General features: G+C 42.6%; 1 protein-coding gene across 1 annotated transcript; it reads left to right on the forward strand.

Annotated features, from left to right (window-relative positions):
* Positions 1-1,160: 1,160 nt before the first annotated feature.
* On the forward strand, positions 1,161-2,042 carry olig3 (oligodendrocyte transcription factor 3; the record flags this gene model as incomplete). Its single annotated transcript, XM_083922584.1, has 1 exon — positions 1,161-2,042. One exon carries the CDS (start codon positions 1,161-1,163, stop codon positions 2,040-2,042), a length of 882 nt encoding a protein of 293 aa, XP_083778710.1.
* Positions 2,043-18,022: the final 15,980 nt, after the last annotated feature.

Below are 18,022 nucleotides of genomic sequence, written 5' to 3' on the forward strand. Positions count from 1 at the left end.
TATCATCATTATTATAAAATGAAAAATGACCCTTCAGTGAGACATAGAAGCAATAGGAAGTTTTATGAAGGTCCAGACACGAGGCCCACATGCTGCCATATGGCCAGCAGAGTGCCGAGTGTCTGAGCGGGCATGTTACCTCTGTCCCAGCGGAGGCCATGCACCCCTGCGGCAGCAAGAGTCGCTGAATGGGAAAGTAATTTCCCTTCCCATTCCTCCTCATTCCCTCAGGCAACCACGAGCCGAACCGCGGACACTTTGGTATAAAATGTGACTGTCCGATAAACACTCACCGTGAGCACTGTGTGAGAAGCTGAGGAAGTTAAATCTCTCCTCATCCTGGTGCATTTCATCAACATTTGGATGTGTCATGTCAAAACGTGAAATAACAAACGTGATTCTGCGCGTAAAAGCCACATTGCGCAGCTCCCAAAAACATATAGCAGACATTGCAGGCCAAAGAAAAATAAAGTGTATTGGAGGCTCTCAAACAGCTATGGTGTGTAACAAAAATCTCTTCAAATAATACATTTTAAAAACTGACCAGTTTGTCCCAGGATGAGCAACTTTCTGATCCAGAAGAGAAGAGAAGAGAAAAGAGAAGAAGAGGAGAGAAAAAAAGAAAAGAAGAGAGGCGCGCTGTGCCCCCCAACGGTGTCCTGACAATGGCAGTGAATGGTTGCGCACCGCGGTCACTGGGACAGTCAAAGCACGCCGCCCCCTTCTAACGGGCACGTCATCCTCCTAACTAGGCGTTATGAATAGGAAAGCCGCTTTTGTTACCCCGCGTGTATAAATACCAACTATCAGTGTCCTCCTCACCGCAGAGATACAGAGACACAGAGAGGAGGGAGAGAGAGAGAGAGAGAGAGAGAGAGAAAAGAGAGAAAGTCGGCAGAGGCAAAGTGGTCACCGATGTGATAAGAGGGACAGACGCGTGGGACAGGAGGTTTACAGACACCATCAGGTGACCAGAGCAGCTCCAGAAAGAGAGAGAGAGAAAGAGGGAGGGAGAAAGTGAAAGTGGGTGAGTGAGAGAGAGAGAGAGAGAGAGAGAGAGAGAGAGAGAGAGAGAGAGAGAGAGAGAGAGAGAGAGAGAGAGAGACAGAGGAAGCCAGCAGCGACCTCCTACCCAGCAACCTCGGAAGCGAACCCATAAAATGAATTCAGATTCCAGCCCAAGCAGCAGAGCCTCCTCCCCGGACATGGATGTCATGTCTCTCCGAGACCACCACCCGCACCATCATCACCACCACCACGTCGGCTCCTCAGTGTCCTCATCTACGCAGAGCAGCGAGTTGCGTCAGAAGCTGAGCGCCAGCGATCTCCTGAGGTCTGGAGACCCAAAGTCAGTAGGAAGCAGCAGCAGTAGCAGCAGCAGCAGCAGCAGCAGCAGCAACAAGTTTAAACTGAAGAAACAAGTCACCGAGGAGGAAATGTACCACCTCCGTCTCAAGATCAACGGCCGGGAGCGGAAGCGCATGCACGACCTCAACCTGGCCATGGACGGCCTGCGCGAGGTGATGCCCTACGCGCACGGGCCCTCGGTGCGGAAGTTGTCCAAGATCGCCACGCTGCTTCTCGCCAGGAACTACATCCTGATGCTCAACAGCTCCTTGGACGAGATGAAGCGGCTGGTGGGGGAGATTTACGGAGGGCACAACTCAGCTTTCCACTGCGGCTCCGTGCACGCCGGCGCAGGTGGACACTCCGGGGGCCCCGCCGCTGCAGCCGCTGCAGCCGCTGCCGCAGCCGCCGCAGCGCACCAGGTGCACCCTCTTCTCGGAGGCGCGCTATCCACCTCCACATCCTCCACGCTGACGAGCGCGCTGCCGGGGCTCACGTCTATCCGAGCCCCCCACGCCCTGATGAAGGGCGCCCCGACTGCGCCCCCGCCCCTGCAGCTGGGCACCGGCTTCCAGCACTGGGCCGGACTGCCGTGTCCCTGCACCATCTGCCAGGTGCCTCCTCCTCCACACATCCCTATCACCTCCAGCGGACTCACGAGACTCACAGGGGAGGGCAAGGAGCTGATGAAATGATGCCTGCCAGACCCGCAGAGACTGAGATATGTAATGATGTTTGTAAATAGATAAATCAGGGCATGAGGGTGGATTTGGCCTCACTGATGGTGCATGTTGTTGTTTAGTCTGTTTTCTTGTTTGGCGTATGAGAAAAAAAAAGTGTCATTTTCCTCCTTGTAACAAGGACCTATTAAAACCGTAGAGGTTGCCAATTTAAGGTAAAAGAAAAAGTTGTGTTTTGCAACAAGATGCCATAATCCTCCTGTGTGTGACCGAGTGTGAGTCTCACAGCCCAATGTGAAAGGTGAAGGAGGCTGCATGAACACGTTGATTACGTTTGACTTTTTTATTTTTTATCATCAGGCGTCATTTTTGTGAAAACGAAGAATGCTCTCTGTGCCTTGTACCAAGGATTTTAAACCTGAGTTGTAAATGAAACTAATGACATTTAAGTGTTTTGGCTAAAACGAATCTGAAACCGGGAATTTGTTTTAAAATGATTTAGATACATCTTTATTTTGTGGCTCACCGTCCATTTGTGCTCGGATTTCCGTTTTTTTGTTTTGTTTTGTTTTTGCATGATATTATAATTATCACAGCATGAGTGTTTTTTGCTGAGCTGAATTTGTTATGCCCAGAGACCCCGTGTCTTTATTTTTGTACATTGTTGATGACTGATGAAATATTTATTATCGTCCAGCATCCCTGGATGAAATTTCAATAAAAATGAAATTATGGATCATACCTTACTGTCTTCCCTTTTTATTCTTTAACATCAAAATAAATATTGATCATTTCACTAATTAAGCCTTAAACTTCCTGAAGTATCGTTTACATCCATTTTAATTATTATTTACTGATTTTTTTAATAGGTGCACAAAGCTCATCCGAACAAATACAAACTTATTTATTCATTTTCAGAAAAAAACAGTCCTTTACCAAACTTAATCTATTCCTTTTTATTTATTTCAGCCCAAACATACATACACACAGACACATTTATTTTGAGTATTTAAACATTATTTTAAAGATGTTAATGCAAGGCCTCAGTTGACAGCAAAGACGTGTTTACTTTTACAGGCTCGTAATTTCCACTGCACTCAATTACTTATTTGAAATAAACGAATATAACACAATTTAATAGAATAAAGTAGAGTTTAGCACAAGATTGGTCAAACGTGCTATTATATATTGACACTGCAAGTGTGCAAATTGACTCTAATTGCTTTGTTTCCCCCATTAAATTATTCTTACAAAATAATTTTATGGAATTAATTTGTCTTCCTATAAAAATTATTAACTGTTCATTTTTATTTTTTTTTCGGACACAGCACAAGAAATTAAGTGAGGAAAGCCCGGAGGCTTTATAGATAAATTTCCTGCAACGTCAGGCCAATTCAAAAGAAATTCAAATGTGATATTATATCAGCTTGTAACTTTGTCATCTGTGCACCCACAGGCCCCGTGCTGCCCAATAACACCGTCTTATGATGAACTAGAACACGCAGGGTATTCAACATTTACGAGCAGCTAACACAAATGTTCAAGAAAGTGAAAATGCGGATGAGGGGACTGGGCTGCAGCCTAATGGAGCCCAGTTGAATTGTAGCAGCTAGAAAGTGATCCACCTCGGGGAGAGCAGAGCAGTTTGTCCGCCGGGTCCCTTGGGTGTTTCTGCGTCTCATCTCTGCAGCGACAGAATGTATGTTTGTGGAGATTACAAGTTAATTGTTCATGGGGGACCAAGAGGAGAAAATCACATCACAGAAAAGCGTCGGGATTACAGGCTACTAAATGCAAGAAGATTATACATTCAGGCCCCCTCCTCGGCCTCGCTGCATGCAAATGAGTGTGTGGATTAAAAATAAACTAAAGAAAGACAGAAAAAGAGAAGACGAAGCCCTTTTGTAACTTATTTTGGAGGGAAGAAAACACAAGTTCTGTGGTTTAAGTTGAGAAAGAGTGAAAAGAGTTCATTTTACACTTGGTTTTTGTCTTTAGGAATGAGCGTAGCCTGTCTGTCCCTCGCAGGCTGCCAGATGGGATGTAAATAGCTGGGTAGCTGCAATGGCCTTTTAACCACACAACACTGAGGAGGATGTTGTCAAGGGAAGCTGGTGGTTTGCGAGTTAATAGTCATGAGTTGGGGTAATTACTTAAGGTTTATTATGCTCCGGTTTCAAAGGAAATGGACTCTTCAATGGGCAGAGAAATACTTCTTAATTCTGGCTAATTAGGAGCTGAGTAAAGCAGAGACCACTGCTGCTGCTGCTGCTGCTGCTGCTGCTGCTGCTGCTGCTGCTCCCATCAAGCACTGTTACATTCATGGGAGGGGATCATTTGTAAGAAAGCCACAACATAATGCAAAAAACACTCATGCACATGCAAATAACATGCACAAGACAAATGCAAACTAGGGCTGTTGAATGTTAAAGAGATTCACGTATAAATCACCACCTTTTCTGTTTTACTCTGGGAGTGTAAATCTTGCAGTTTTGGTCCATGATCGTATGGTAACAGGGATATTTATTGCCACTAGCACGCACTCTGAAACTTAAGATTGTTCTGCCGTAATTAAGCTAAAAGCCTACAAGTAAAAAGTAATCAAACACTCGCAAACAATGATTGAATTATGCCTTTTTTCTGCCACTGTGTTTATCATAATGGTGGGGCTTATCTTTCCTAGAAGGGTTCACAAAAATCATCCTCATTAGGCTCAGAATTTTATTTATACCTTATAATCATGTAAATCCCACTGAGATTCAGATTCCTCCTTTCATTGAGGGATAAGTTGGTGATAATGCTGCAACATATCAAATGAAACTAAGAAAAAAAAGAGAGAAAAGGAAAAGAGTGGCAGGGCGCTGTGAAAACAGTTATTAAATATAGGTATATCTTGTTTTACAGGTTACATTGGAGCAGCCTTTCATTCCACCAATGGCAGCCAAAGTGAAGATGCTTTTCAGCTCTTATTTGGCACCTTTTAATTGTTCTCTGCCTCTTTCTTTCCACTTATTCTGCTTCCTAAAAATCTGCAGCGAGCATCGAAACCTTCAAGATGGATCACGAGTGACGACAAGAATAAATGAGTTAAGTTTATTGCCGTTACTTGTCTTGATGTGCAAAAAGACAACACAGCATAACAAAACCCTCACGTTTATAAGAGCATATTAAAATACACAAAATAACGTAAAAGATAAGCTGAAGACATTATGCCTGAGAGTGTGAAAGATTTGCAACTCAGAAGTCAAATATGCAAAATGCCAAAAAAGAATTACAAAGACTCCATTCAAGTGTCAAAAGCCTCCGGGATGTGTGTCCTTTAAACTGCTCTGATTTAAAAGTGAGTTGTCTACACTGCATATATAAATGATGCTGACAATTGGATTTCATTTCTCCAGAGATTCAGTGTGTTTTGGTTTTCAGGCCGGTCAGCTATGGCTGAATGGACCCGTGGCCATCAGCTCCTCTTTTCATCGGGCTTGACAAACGACTGGTCCTTTTTAGAGAGCGCACACCTGTTACTGGGAGCCACTCGAGGTTTATCACTTAGAGCAACACTGCTTTGTTCAGCCTCCGCAAACACACACACACACACACACACACACGCACACACACACACACACACACACACACACACACACACGCCGCACACAAACACACACACACACACACACACACACAGACAAGGCTTTGGATACGGATGCTAACAAGGCAACAAAAAAGGTGTCCGCCTCTCTGTGTCCATGTGATCGAGCTGCCTTTCTGTGACTTCAAAATCTGAAATCTATAAAGTTGTTTTCATTCAAACACACTGATAGACGCTTGCCAGCTCCATCACACACATAAGCTTTACAACGCTGCAAATATAAGGCATATATTTAGTCAGATATGTAGAAAAAGAAGGGGCATTCATGCTTTTACAACTCCGGAGTTTGTAAAAACATCTCATTTATCAATACAAGACTGTTGCTGTGTTCAATCTGAAGGGTTGAAAGTGTTGAACTGCTGGTTTGTTTACTTGCTCGGTCAGTGAGCTGCCGCAGGGCCGGTGCCTCAGGCAGCAATTGAAAATAAATTTCAGTTGAATAAGGGGCAGCGGACGCATCAGCCGAGCTGCTGCTAGAACAAAAGCAGTTGAGGGGATAAGTTATTGACTGGGCTGACAGCATGAACGAGGCTGATTATAACTGCCTGGTCGTGCTGTGTGTGTGTGCGTGTGTGTGCGTGTGTGTGTGTGTGTGTGTGTGTGTGTGTGTGTGTGTGTGTGTGTGTGTGTGTGTGTGTGTGTGCGTGTGTGTGAGAGTGTCAGCAGGTGCAGAGGCCGTTCCCTCTGCGTGTCTACGTCTCTCTATCGCTCTCTCTCCCTCTTCCTGCCCTCAGGGAAGTCTCGGGGCCCTCTGCCCTCCTGTCCTCAGCTGATTCCGTAGACAAATGTTTAACCCGTACTGCCAAAACAGAAAGCATATTTCCATCATAAGAGCGCTTTGCCATCGCCATTAGCGACTGAGCTCATTTGCATGTTAATTGTGCAGTTAGAGATGTGGTGTTGACACTTCCCTTTGTCCGTGCAGGGTCGCGGGAAGTGAGAGGATGGGGCTGCAGAATGACATCCATGTGCGTTATTGTTTCAGGCTGGTCGTATCATCTGTTATCATGGGACTCTCAAACACAATGGAAGCAAGATAAAGTTTATTTAATAAGGTGTTATTGTTTCCATAAGATTCAAATAAAGCTCTCATCTGTAAAATGTTTGATATAAAACATAATGAAACTAGATCAAAAGATGACAGAAACAATGCAGCAGTGAAACAGTAAAAGTCCTGCAAAAATAGGTCTATCGATCATAATTTCCCCTTACATTATCATAAATTATAGTACTGGATTATTATTAAGGCAACATTTTACTGTTGTTATATAGTGGCTAGTTTTACTTAAATGACTATTTGGTAAAGTAACTATTGTGTTCAGATTATACAGAACAGATACAGATCGTTTGCCTCAGAATTGCTACATATAAACAATATACTAAAGTACAAGTATAAAATGGGAATACTAAATATAATAATTGTGCTAAAGGTACAGTGCTTATCTTCTTCACGACAGTAAATGCACTTATATTCCACCACTGCATCACAGTGTAAAATAGTAAAGAAAAATACCTCCCGTCACCAGCTGCAACATTAAAATGGTGCATACACATTAATGCATCAGTAATAATAATAATAATGTGATTAGTGCAATGATTAACGATAATTCGATTGGTCCAAGGACAGAAGATTAATCAACAGCAATGTTCATAAAAATGCTAAACATTCACTTCTTTCATCCTCTCATATGTGAGTATTTGTTGTTTTTGTTAGTTTTATACAAATGTAAATTGAATATCTTTGGAGTTTCAGGACTGTTGGTCAAACAAAACGAGTAACTTCAACACCTCACTTTGGGCTGCGGTCAACTGTATGTTTTTTGTTGCCATTTTCTGTTATTTTCTAACATTTTATAACAATAAACGAGTCGGAAAAAAATACTTTTTGAATGCAGGACTTTTACTTGTATTTAACTTCAGTAACTTTTACTCGTAAACACACACACACACACACACACACACACACACAAGCCAGTTTTGGTGAGAATTTCGTATAATAAATACAGATTCAGCCAGACAGAAAGTGCCTGCCTGTGTGTACGTTTGTGTGTGTGTGTGTGTGTGTGTGTGTGTGTGTGTGTGTGTGTGTGTGTGTGTGTGTGTGTGTGTGTGTGTGTGTGTGTGTGTGTGTGTGTGTGTGTGTGTGTCAACAGTAATATCCTCCTACAGTGACTGACAGATGGCGTTCAGTGTTTGGCCGTAAATGTGCTCTCTGAGTGTTTGTCTGTGTGCCAGTCGCCTGTAGTTTGGAGACTCCCCGTGAGAGTCTAACTGTCCTGACACTGCTCAAAACCAACTGTCCTTGATTGTCAACCATGGATGAACCGCAGCTCGCGCATGCGTGTGTGTGTGTATGTGTGTGTGTGTGTGTGTGTGTGTGTGTGTGTGCATATATGTATGTGTGGGTGGGTGTGTATACGGTGGCCTTCTGGAAAGAGCAGAGCAGGCCAGGGGAGCAGATGTTAATGGGAGAGATATATCTTTTTCTCTGGCCACCACATGCTTCAAATCTGCCCGGAGGAACGAGTCTCTCAGAGCAGGAGAACTTTTTTTCTTAAATATGGGAGACGGAGAGAAGATTGTGTGCGTGTGTGTGTGTGTGTGTGTGTGTGTGTGTGTGTGAGCCAGCTCCAGGCCTGGCACAGCGCTGGGTGACAGTCCCCTCTCAGCGGGGAGAGTCGAGCGACAAAGTGAAACATGGTTGTGAGGAGCGAGAGCCACGACTAAAGCCAAGAACAGACAACACAAATAGAGAGATCAGACCCCCTCTTTGTACGGTCCAGTCCAAAATGAAAATAAAAAACGTGTTTGATTATGTTCCTTTACTGAAAACTAAATGAAAACAGGGGACAAAAAAAAAAGTTCTGAAATGAAGGGAGCTTGAATGTGAACCAAGTTGTTTTGGCTTTAAAGGCAACATGACGTCCTTCTGTGGTCGATACAGTAAATGTTTTTAGAGATTGATGGTCATTGAAGCGGAAGAATTTCACATTGCTTCTCCCCGCCGTGAAATTACTTTCATTGTGGACCAAAACACAGTGACTGTAGCGAAAATACGTGGGGAGATGTCCTCATATACAAAAACCGTAGATAAGGTGGGGAAGAGTCTGTTATTGTCTATATCAGGACATCTCATAATGTATTATCAGGCGTATACCACAGCGACTTATCAAAGGCGAAAATGAAAGCTGTGTTCAAATCTTCATCCTTGTCTTTGAAGCTTGATGCATTCAGTCCACAAGGTGGTAATTCTTTTTGCATATTTGTATGTACATTTTCATACAAGTATCTCATTAGAAAAGCTAAATGGAAGCTGCAAAATTCAATGACTCTCCCTCAGTTGCGCAAAAAAAGTTTTAACGCTTACTTGATATGGTTGATGCACTGAACGGGATAAGGAAACACCTTTGCCTGATAAGTACTGACCTGAACATTTAACTCCCATGACTGATCGACTGTTTCTTCATCTGCAACCGCACAGATATTTCCTTAATGTGTTTCCATCTTTGGACAGCATGAAACATAACCGATACTAGCTGACATGAAAGAGCGATCAATGTCCTCTCCATCTGTCTCTCATAGATGGGGAAGATGCCCTAGGTGACTTTTTTTGTTTCCAGTCGGTCATCTCTACTTCCTCTACTCCGTTTACTGGTGGACTTCTTTTTGCGACATTTCCGAAATCCACTTAGACGCAAAATGTTAGTGAGAGTTTAAGGATAAATCCGCTTAATTTCAACTCAAGTCTGTTTGTGTTGTTGTAGTTTCTGCCGTCAGTTCATCGATTTTACTAATATTGTACGTACATAGCTAGATTATAAGTGTACACTAAACCACTTTACCTGGAGGTAAATCAGAAAGTGAGCACTCCTGCAATGTCAGTAATCCCCTAATGCATTGGAAACCTGTGAGGCCAGAAGAGCAGGAAGGTCAAAGTTGAACCCGGAGGCCGGTCTGTAAACTGTGATGGATGTTTACAACAGACAGCTTTTTGAAAAATATGTGAAATAAATCTGTTTATAGAGATTAGCTAAAATGCAGTCTGGACCTAAAACCTCTACAAAAAGTATCGACTCGCAATGGAAACATTTTTTGCAGTGGACGGATGAGGAAGTCTCGGCCCGGATATCGCCTGGCTACGCTAGCACCCCAGGAATATTGGCCTATACCTGCCAGCCGGAACATTTCTGTGACCATGGCATAAATACAATGTAAATAAATAAAAGTAAAGTATTCAGTTTGGCAGTTTCACTGAGGTACAACTGTCAGTTTGAACCTTTTTTTAAATTTCAGCATAAAAACATCGCCCAAATTTCTTTGACTTTTAAATGGTCTCTGTTCTTCAGAGCAAAAAGAGGACATTGTATTTTAAGTGAATGACCTCCTTTTCATCTTTTCTTTCTTTTGTTAGAGAACTGAAAGAAGAGGGATTCAAGCAGACCTTTGGGAATTACACTAACATCTCTGTTGGCAGCAGTGTAAAAACAGACATTACACCCCTCAAACTGGAGGTACGTGGCTTGGCATCAGCTCACGTTGACACCCTAAAAACAGTCTAACCTTCTTCTCTTTCAGGCATCATTTGGCAGCAGAAGTAACGTGTGGATAACATCTCTCCACTCTCTCTCCGTGGGTTAGGGTTAGGGTTAGTTAGTGTCCACCTGCCAGCTGACCTGATACAACTATATCTGAAAAAGTCTTCAACAAAGAAACTCAATCCCCTTTGAGGTTTCTTGGAGGATTTCAACCCTTTTCATTACATTTTCTCCGGTCTGTCTCTGAGAATGTGATCTGGCTGTGCAGTTAACCCAAGCGTTAGCCCGCTACCTAACGCGTTCTGTGAGCTGGCGGTGATGTTAAAGCAGACATTAGCCTCCTCCCTCTGGCCTGAATTCAGCTGGCATGTTCGGACCTCATTGATGGCGATGCCAGGCGGACTCCATCACAGTTGGGGATTTTGATCAATATCAACGTTAACAACACCCCGACAGCTTGTTGGAGAACAAACAAACATGTAAATAATGCGTCAACACGTTCTAACATTCTGGACAGGGTGGTTATTGGTGGAGAGGGCAAAGAGAGCACATTTATTTCACCTCAGAGTTCAGTGTTTGTGTGTCTGTGCGTAACATGTACATCTCCATACCCTTCTGATTAAAGTAGTGCCACTTAATGTTATTGTCTCAGCAAGGGAAACTTGCTATTAAAAATGCACTAAGATACATTTAATACTGCGTATAAAAGAAAAATTAAACTGAACATGATGAAAAAGAAACAGTCGAGACCTGTAGCGATCTAACACAAAAACATGATGCTATTTCTGATTTCCTTTTCCAGTTTTTAGTCATCAGTTTCCAGTATTTTTTAGGGTCTCTGTCTTGATAAAAGTTGACGGACTGTGAAAACACCACGGACAATGATGTAGAAAAGTCCAGGACTTTATTATTCTATCCAACAAACACTTGTAGGCAGCAGCTTATCATAATTTACAATGTGATCAGGCATGTAAAATACAGCAAATGCATGTTGTGTTATATTTGAATTAGCGTTGTTATTTTATATATATATTCTCTATCTTTCAGTTGCAAATGTATCTAAATTATGTTTATGTTTTATGTTTTTTTTTCTCTTTTTTCAGTGTAAATAAAAACACAACAATACATGTATCTTCAAACCTTCATAAAGCATGAAGCACCAGTGATCCCGGAGTTTGTGAAAAGGTTTTTTTGGAAGACTTACCTACTGGCCCCTGTACCAGCTCCTCTCATAGTGAAGTCTATTCAAGTCGATTACCAAAGTCAATCCAAAAGGAAGGAGCCCATTGGTGCTTTGTTTTTATCTGTAGGGACTTCAGTGATCGTGCTACTGCAGAGGTTTGGTGTTATTTTTAGCAGTGTTAGTGGTTAAAAAAGACGTTTTAATGCCTTAACCGTACTGCCCCGAGCTAATCAGTGTTAGCCACGTCTGGCTGTTAGCCTGACTCCATCGGATTTCTCCGTTAATAGTTGTTCCACCAAAATAAATGTCTGTCGAAAAAGACCATGGGAGGATTTTGTTCCGAAATTACACTTTAAGTAGTTCCGTTAAACCAAACGTTAAATAGGTCACGTGTTTAAAACTGCACTCACTTTGTTAATGAGAACGGTCATATATGCTGTTTTTGGAGACATCGCCCCCATCTGTCGTTAAGGTATAAAGATGTTTTGCTCTCCAGACAAGCTTGGTCCTGGTCAGGCTAGACAATGTTCATCTCTGTTTATTAAACGTTTAAAATATGAACATAAACCGAGTTTCAACCTGACCACAATAGCTCGAAGTTGAATTTCAAACAGATTAATCGTGGTTCAGTTTATTGAGGCATGGTCACATTTTTGAAACATCCTTCTGGTTTCTTTCGGTCTAAAATTGACTGTTGGGTTTCAGTCCTGCTGCTGCCAGAAAGTCTGTGAACAGGATCAATCAAAGAGCATCAACCCTGGAGCTGGAAAGGCACCAGTGCTACACAAAGCAAAAGCAAAAATCAAAAATTTAGGTTCACGAAAAAAGCTTCTCGGCACAAAGATCTCTGAGAAAAAAAAAACTGATCTCACCATGATGCTGTGAAGACGCCGCTTGGCAAGACTCAGCAGTGTGAACGCAGCACGGGTGTGGAAAGGGAAACACACGAGGAAAGCACAGCTCTAATTATAAACAGGCATTATCATGGGTGTGAAACCAGAAGTGACAGCAGCAGTGGGCAACCAGGCACACACACACACACACACACACACACACACACACACACACACACACACACACACACACACACACACACACAACCAACGTCTGTATAGGCCAGAGTCATCATATGGACAAATCAAAACTGCTCTGGCTCAGTAATGTCTGGCAGATGTTAACGCTTTGTACTTAATGACTCCCTCGAGACCTCACCCAATCAGACAGGACACAGTGATAGGCCGGGGGATGTGTGTTTACTGTGTGCGCGCTTGTGTGTGTGTGTGTGTGTCTGTGTGTGTGTGTGTGTGTGCTGCAGTAGTGGTTCAGGGTAAATGATGATCTTCAAATTCATATATGTCATTAAATCTTGTTGAACATCTGCAATATTTGAATCTTTTGTGTCTCACTTTAATCGGAGGTTTCAGATAAACCATTTAAAATGTCTGATGGTGTGTGTGTGTGTGTGTGTGTGTGTGTGTGTGTTTGTGTGTGATAGAGAGAGGAACCCTTCTGTTACCAGAGAGTAATTTCATGCTTGACTACGGCGTATTTCAAAAAATAACTAGATTTTTGCTGCACATCACAGCAAAGTTCTGTAAAATAAAATGATCAAACCAAACAAAGCGCGACACAAACACATTTACAAATCTAGTCTAAGATGATTAAAGTAATGACAAGCTTGATTGTTTTATAGAGCGAGAGAGAGAGAGAGAGAGAGAGAGAGAGAGAGAGAGAGAGAGAGAGAGAGAGAGAGAGAGAGAGAGAGAGAGAGAGAGAGAGAGAGAGAGAGAGAGAGAGAGAGAGTTTCCTGTTGTTTCTTGGAGATAATTTTGGACCCAAACTAATCTGAAGTTTCTTTCTAATTATTTTTCCGTATTTAGTTTCCTTCCTTTGGATGACTGAACAGATTGTTGCTTTACAGTTTGGTGGACATGGTCTTTTCTTTCTGTCTTTCTTAGGAATCAGGATAGTGACAGTAACATGTTGTTGTAAAATTGTTGTAACGAGCCTGAAAGTAGCGTCTCTTGACTGTAACTGTATTTCTATATTTGTTCTTATCTTACTTCTGTTGAATCAGTCAGGTGTGTTTTCTTGTGTTTTCATGATACAGTAGAATGATATGGCATTAAAAATATCTACATTTTCGTACATATTAGGGCTCCCATTTTCTTCAAAAAGTCAATTTCAAACTCGGTTTAATAGCCACCATCCTCCACCTGCACGATTTCTGTTGTTTTTTATAGTCGTTATGTTTCAGCTCAATATTATCAACTCGCACGTTGGATGCGTTGGATGCGTTGGATGCGTTGGATGCATTGGATGCATTGGATGCATTGGATGCATTGGATGCGTTGGATGCGTCAGATGCATTGGACGCGTTGGATGCATTGGATGCATTGGATGCGTTGGATGCATTGGACGCGTTGGACACGGATATCGATTGATTTTGCGGATATCGATTGATTTCGCGCCTACCGCATGGTAGCTAACGCAAGTAAAGCGCGGAACACGTCGCCCCTGTTCAAAGCGTCTGTAGATTATCTTTGTATGTAATCGCACTGCTTCTATCGTGTCCATCGCGGGCGGTGTGATCACAGCATAAGGATGAGTATGATGAAAATAAGCATCTGTATGAGATGCACCGGACTTTCAACTGACAGCAAATGCTCCGCAAGTCAGGTGACGTAGTATAACAAGCCACAAACTTTGCTTAGGCGACAGTTTTACTCCGGTATACCTTTTGCATGCGCAGTCCGCAGACCTGTACCAGTCACGCAGAAGCATACCTTTATCGAGGTACTGTAACTTTTTTGGAGCAAAAAATACAAAATACTTTCACGCAATGCCTCTTAGATGTTTCAATAACTTTCCTATTAGCTTAGTTTACGGACAATATAATGTGTGATAATAAATAGGTTAAGTTTGAACAAAATGTTTAATTTAGAATAAAAGTAATCCTTGAACATATGAATATAAAGTTTCATAATATAAAAACTGTAGATGTATAGCTTTTGGGATACAGTGTATTGTTTTGAAGTTGAAGCCTGTGGATCCACATCTTGTAAGATATAAACATTAATTTAAAGTCCAGTCACACACACACACACACACACACACACACACACAGATTCCTGCTCTGTAAAAAAAGTGAAAGTAGCTATGTGCAGCAATCTTTCTACATAATGTCATAAAAGCAGCACTGCTCTGATTTGCTATATTGAAAGTGTCAGCCGCAGCAGATGCTGTGCTAATAGCCACTGGATGCTGCACTGGAATCTAGCAGCTGGTAACCATGACACTAACTACCACCAGGGAGAATGGCCAAGCTATCCACAACCCTGTTGCAGTCGAGGAGCAGCACGCAACACTTCATCACAGTTTTTCGGGGGCAATGTAAGCCTCAGTTTATACTTGCTGGGCAAAATGGCTTAATGGTTTACCAGAGCTGGAGCCAAAGTTAGTTTATGTGGGGAAAAGTTTGTCACAGAGTCAGACCTGCTCCTCCGTGAAGCTAAACAACAGATATCATGTTTTTTATACCTCAGATTTTTCAAATCTGCAAATTCACCACCGCCATTTGGAAAATTCAGTGTGTTGTGCTATAAGCAGCAAATGTTGCCTCGAGCCGCTAGCTTCAAGCAGACGTGAGGAGTGGACTACAGAGGTCTGGTACCTCACCACCCTCTAACTCTACACCCCCAGATTTAGTCTTTAGCCCCAACAGTTGCTGTGATGTCACTCAAGTCATCCTTAACCAACCCCTCAGAGCTTTGAGAGCTGGAGAGAGAGAGAAAAGAGAGAAGGGAAGAAAGCACTACAGTCCCACAAATAACAGGCAGTGTGAAAGGAGCTTCAGAATCAGGTTGGGAAAATGCACATTTTTAAAAAATAAAAAGGGCCAATACAATGTAAACAAAAGCAGAACTAGTAAGTTAATACTACACACAGTACTGCAAATTCAGTTTATGTGTTTGCACTAGGACCAGCATACTAAGTCAGGATTATTAATTCTAACTTCACAATACAGTTTGTCCCTGTGTACTGTAACAGGTGCCGCGGAAAGGAAAAGTTGCCCTCCGCAAATACACCAACGTATGAGCACTCTCCATTTCTGATGCCCCACCAGGAGCTGTCACTCTCTCCCACCCACCCCCTGTTAATCACCACCTATCGCTGTCTGTCCGTCAAGCAGGAAGAGCACCCCCCTCCATCTGTTATCATCTTCCCTTCTCCACGAGTGCTGGGGGGTCGGTGGGGGCCGTCCATGGGCTGGTCATCCCGTTAGAGGCCTATTAACAGTCCCTGGGCTCTCTGCTGGGGCCTACTGCAGAGAAATCCATATCAATACCTGTCTGTTCTGCCTCCCACTGCTAGACACAGCCAGGCTGCCTGCCTGGCACAGACAGCACTGCATGGGCCTCCTGTCGAGACAGAGAGAGGATGGGGTTTCAATGTGATCGTGGCACTTGAGTGCGGACCTCCTGTCAGTCCTCCTGTTGCACTGATGGACCTAAGTAGACAATGCAGAGTTTGAAAAGGCACACTTCCTAGTTCTGTTGGTGTCTTTAATACCATCAGTTGTCACTTTGGAGCACATCTGGCCTGCAGAGTTTACAGCATGCCGCTTCCTCCAACAAGCTGAGAGAAAGGAGGCGACAGAGGTGAAGAGAAAGTGTGCGAGGCCAAAGACACATGAAACAAAACTGTGATGTTAAGGAGTTTATAGAATATGCAGTGATTCACAATATGCTTCATGGAAACAATGAATCATGTGCATGATTCTGGTTAATTGATGCACATAATGTTTAACTGTAATGCTTTTGCAACCACTCTATTTGCTCACTTGTTCCTTTAATATATTCGCTGAGTCAGACTGCAGCTGACAATAACTCTGTTTTAAACTTTTATCATTGTTCTAGTCTTTATAGGTAGTGTCTGATGGTATAAAAAGTGAAACTTTGATGTGCAGAAGGTGTAAATGAAAGCTTTCCCCAACAACAGGCCCTGGTTCTATAATGTTTGCCATAAAGCAGCAAAATAAAGGAAAAAATATTCAGAGTTTAGTGTTAACAGTTACCAACCAATGATAAAATGTTTGTAATTATTGATGATGATACCTAAAATCACTACCAATCACTCCAGTGCCTCCAAATCTACCCAACGAGACCAATCAGACCATCTAATCTGTCATATTAGTAGGAAGTTTAAAACAAACATGTCGTGTGTGTCCATCTGTCTTGATGTTAGCAGAGAATGGAGGTCTGTTTCCTCATTAGCAGCTTATTAACAGCCCCAGCCCAGCAGAGAGCACTCTCCCTGGAGGACAGGGGCCCGGGGGGAGGGCATTTGAATGGCAGAGAGTGCTTTGTTTCTGGGTCTGTCCTCCCAGACCGGCCCCCTGTCCGGACCTGCCCAGGGGACGCTGTGTTATGCATGGAGAGGATAAGGAGAGCCAGAGGAGAGGGATGGAGAGAGGAGGAGAAGGAAGGATGGAGAGAGGAGGAGATGGAGAAGGAGAGTTGACTGGAGGTCATCCATCAAACCTGCTGTCGATTTTCTCCCCTCCTGCGGAGACTCAGAACGGGAGACAGGGAGATATTTAAAATTAAAAACTTTTCTCGACAAAAATGACAGAAAAAGGAGAAATTTAGCTTTATCTATATAACACTCCCTTCATTATTAATCCCCTGTTTGCTCATTCTCTCCACCCTCTATAATGAAAACATTTGCTCTTTTGTGAGCAGTTAATTGTGATATTTGGCATTAACTTATCATCATCATTTTTAAATGTATTGTACATAACATGGAAGCTACGTCTTTTGTTCCATTATGGTATTTTTGAGGGCACTACGTTTGATACATTTTATAAAATGGTCGACAGTCAATGCAGTGCACCACAGAGTGAATTGGGGCTCATGTCCAACAATACCTGAGTGTTTCGGGCTGCTGATGACTCAGCAGGTGTTGAAATAACTTGGACCAAAAGTAACTTCTTGTGGGAATTAGTGCTAACGTTAACAAACCAGGCTAACTGGATGATTTTATCTTCTGTTGATAAACTAGTGCCTATTCAAATCGTTCCTGTTTTGGATACAGTATAGTTGAAAAAATGGCTCAAAAACAACTTCACACTCTACACTGTGCTTCCTTGGGTCCTGATCAATGCACCTGCGATGGTCATAGTTTCATCATCTAGCAACGCTAGAGTATACAAGTCATTTGCTAACAGCTAGCAGTTTGGGACCGGGGGATATTTTCGGGGGGGGGAGTGTTCATTCCAAAAGACACATCACTGATGCCCGTAATGTTTGAGTTTGCTACAGTGTAAGATCTCCGGTCTCTCTTCATCCGTTCTTGAATGTACTGTATACAGGTCAGTCGACCGGGCTTTAAAGCTAATATAACATAATGGCCAAACACTGGAATTGCTTCTCCTGGGTCTGTTAAGTGTTGACCTCTGACCCAACAAGTCTTTTTCCAATTAAGAGACATTTTTCACAAACAATGTGAAATAACTTGTTTCACTATCAGAATTTGATCCATTGGGTCCGATAACATTTTGAAAGTGTAGAAAAGAATTATGATGAAATAATTTAAGTTCAAGTTAGACGGAGTGCTAAACTGAAACCAG

This window comes from Echiichthys vipera (assembly GCF_963691815.1).
Source record: "Echiichthys vipera genome assembly, chromosome: 11".
NCBI lineage: Eukaryota > Metazoa > Chordata > Actinopteri > Perciformes > Trachinidae > Echiichthys > Echiichthys vipera.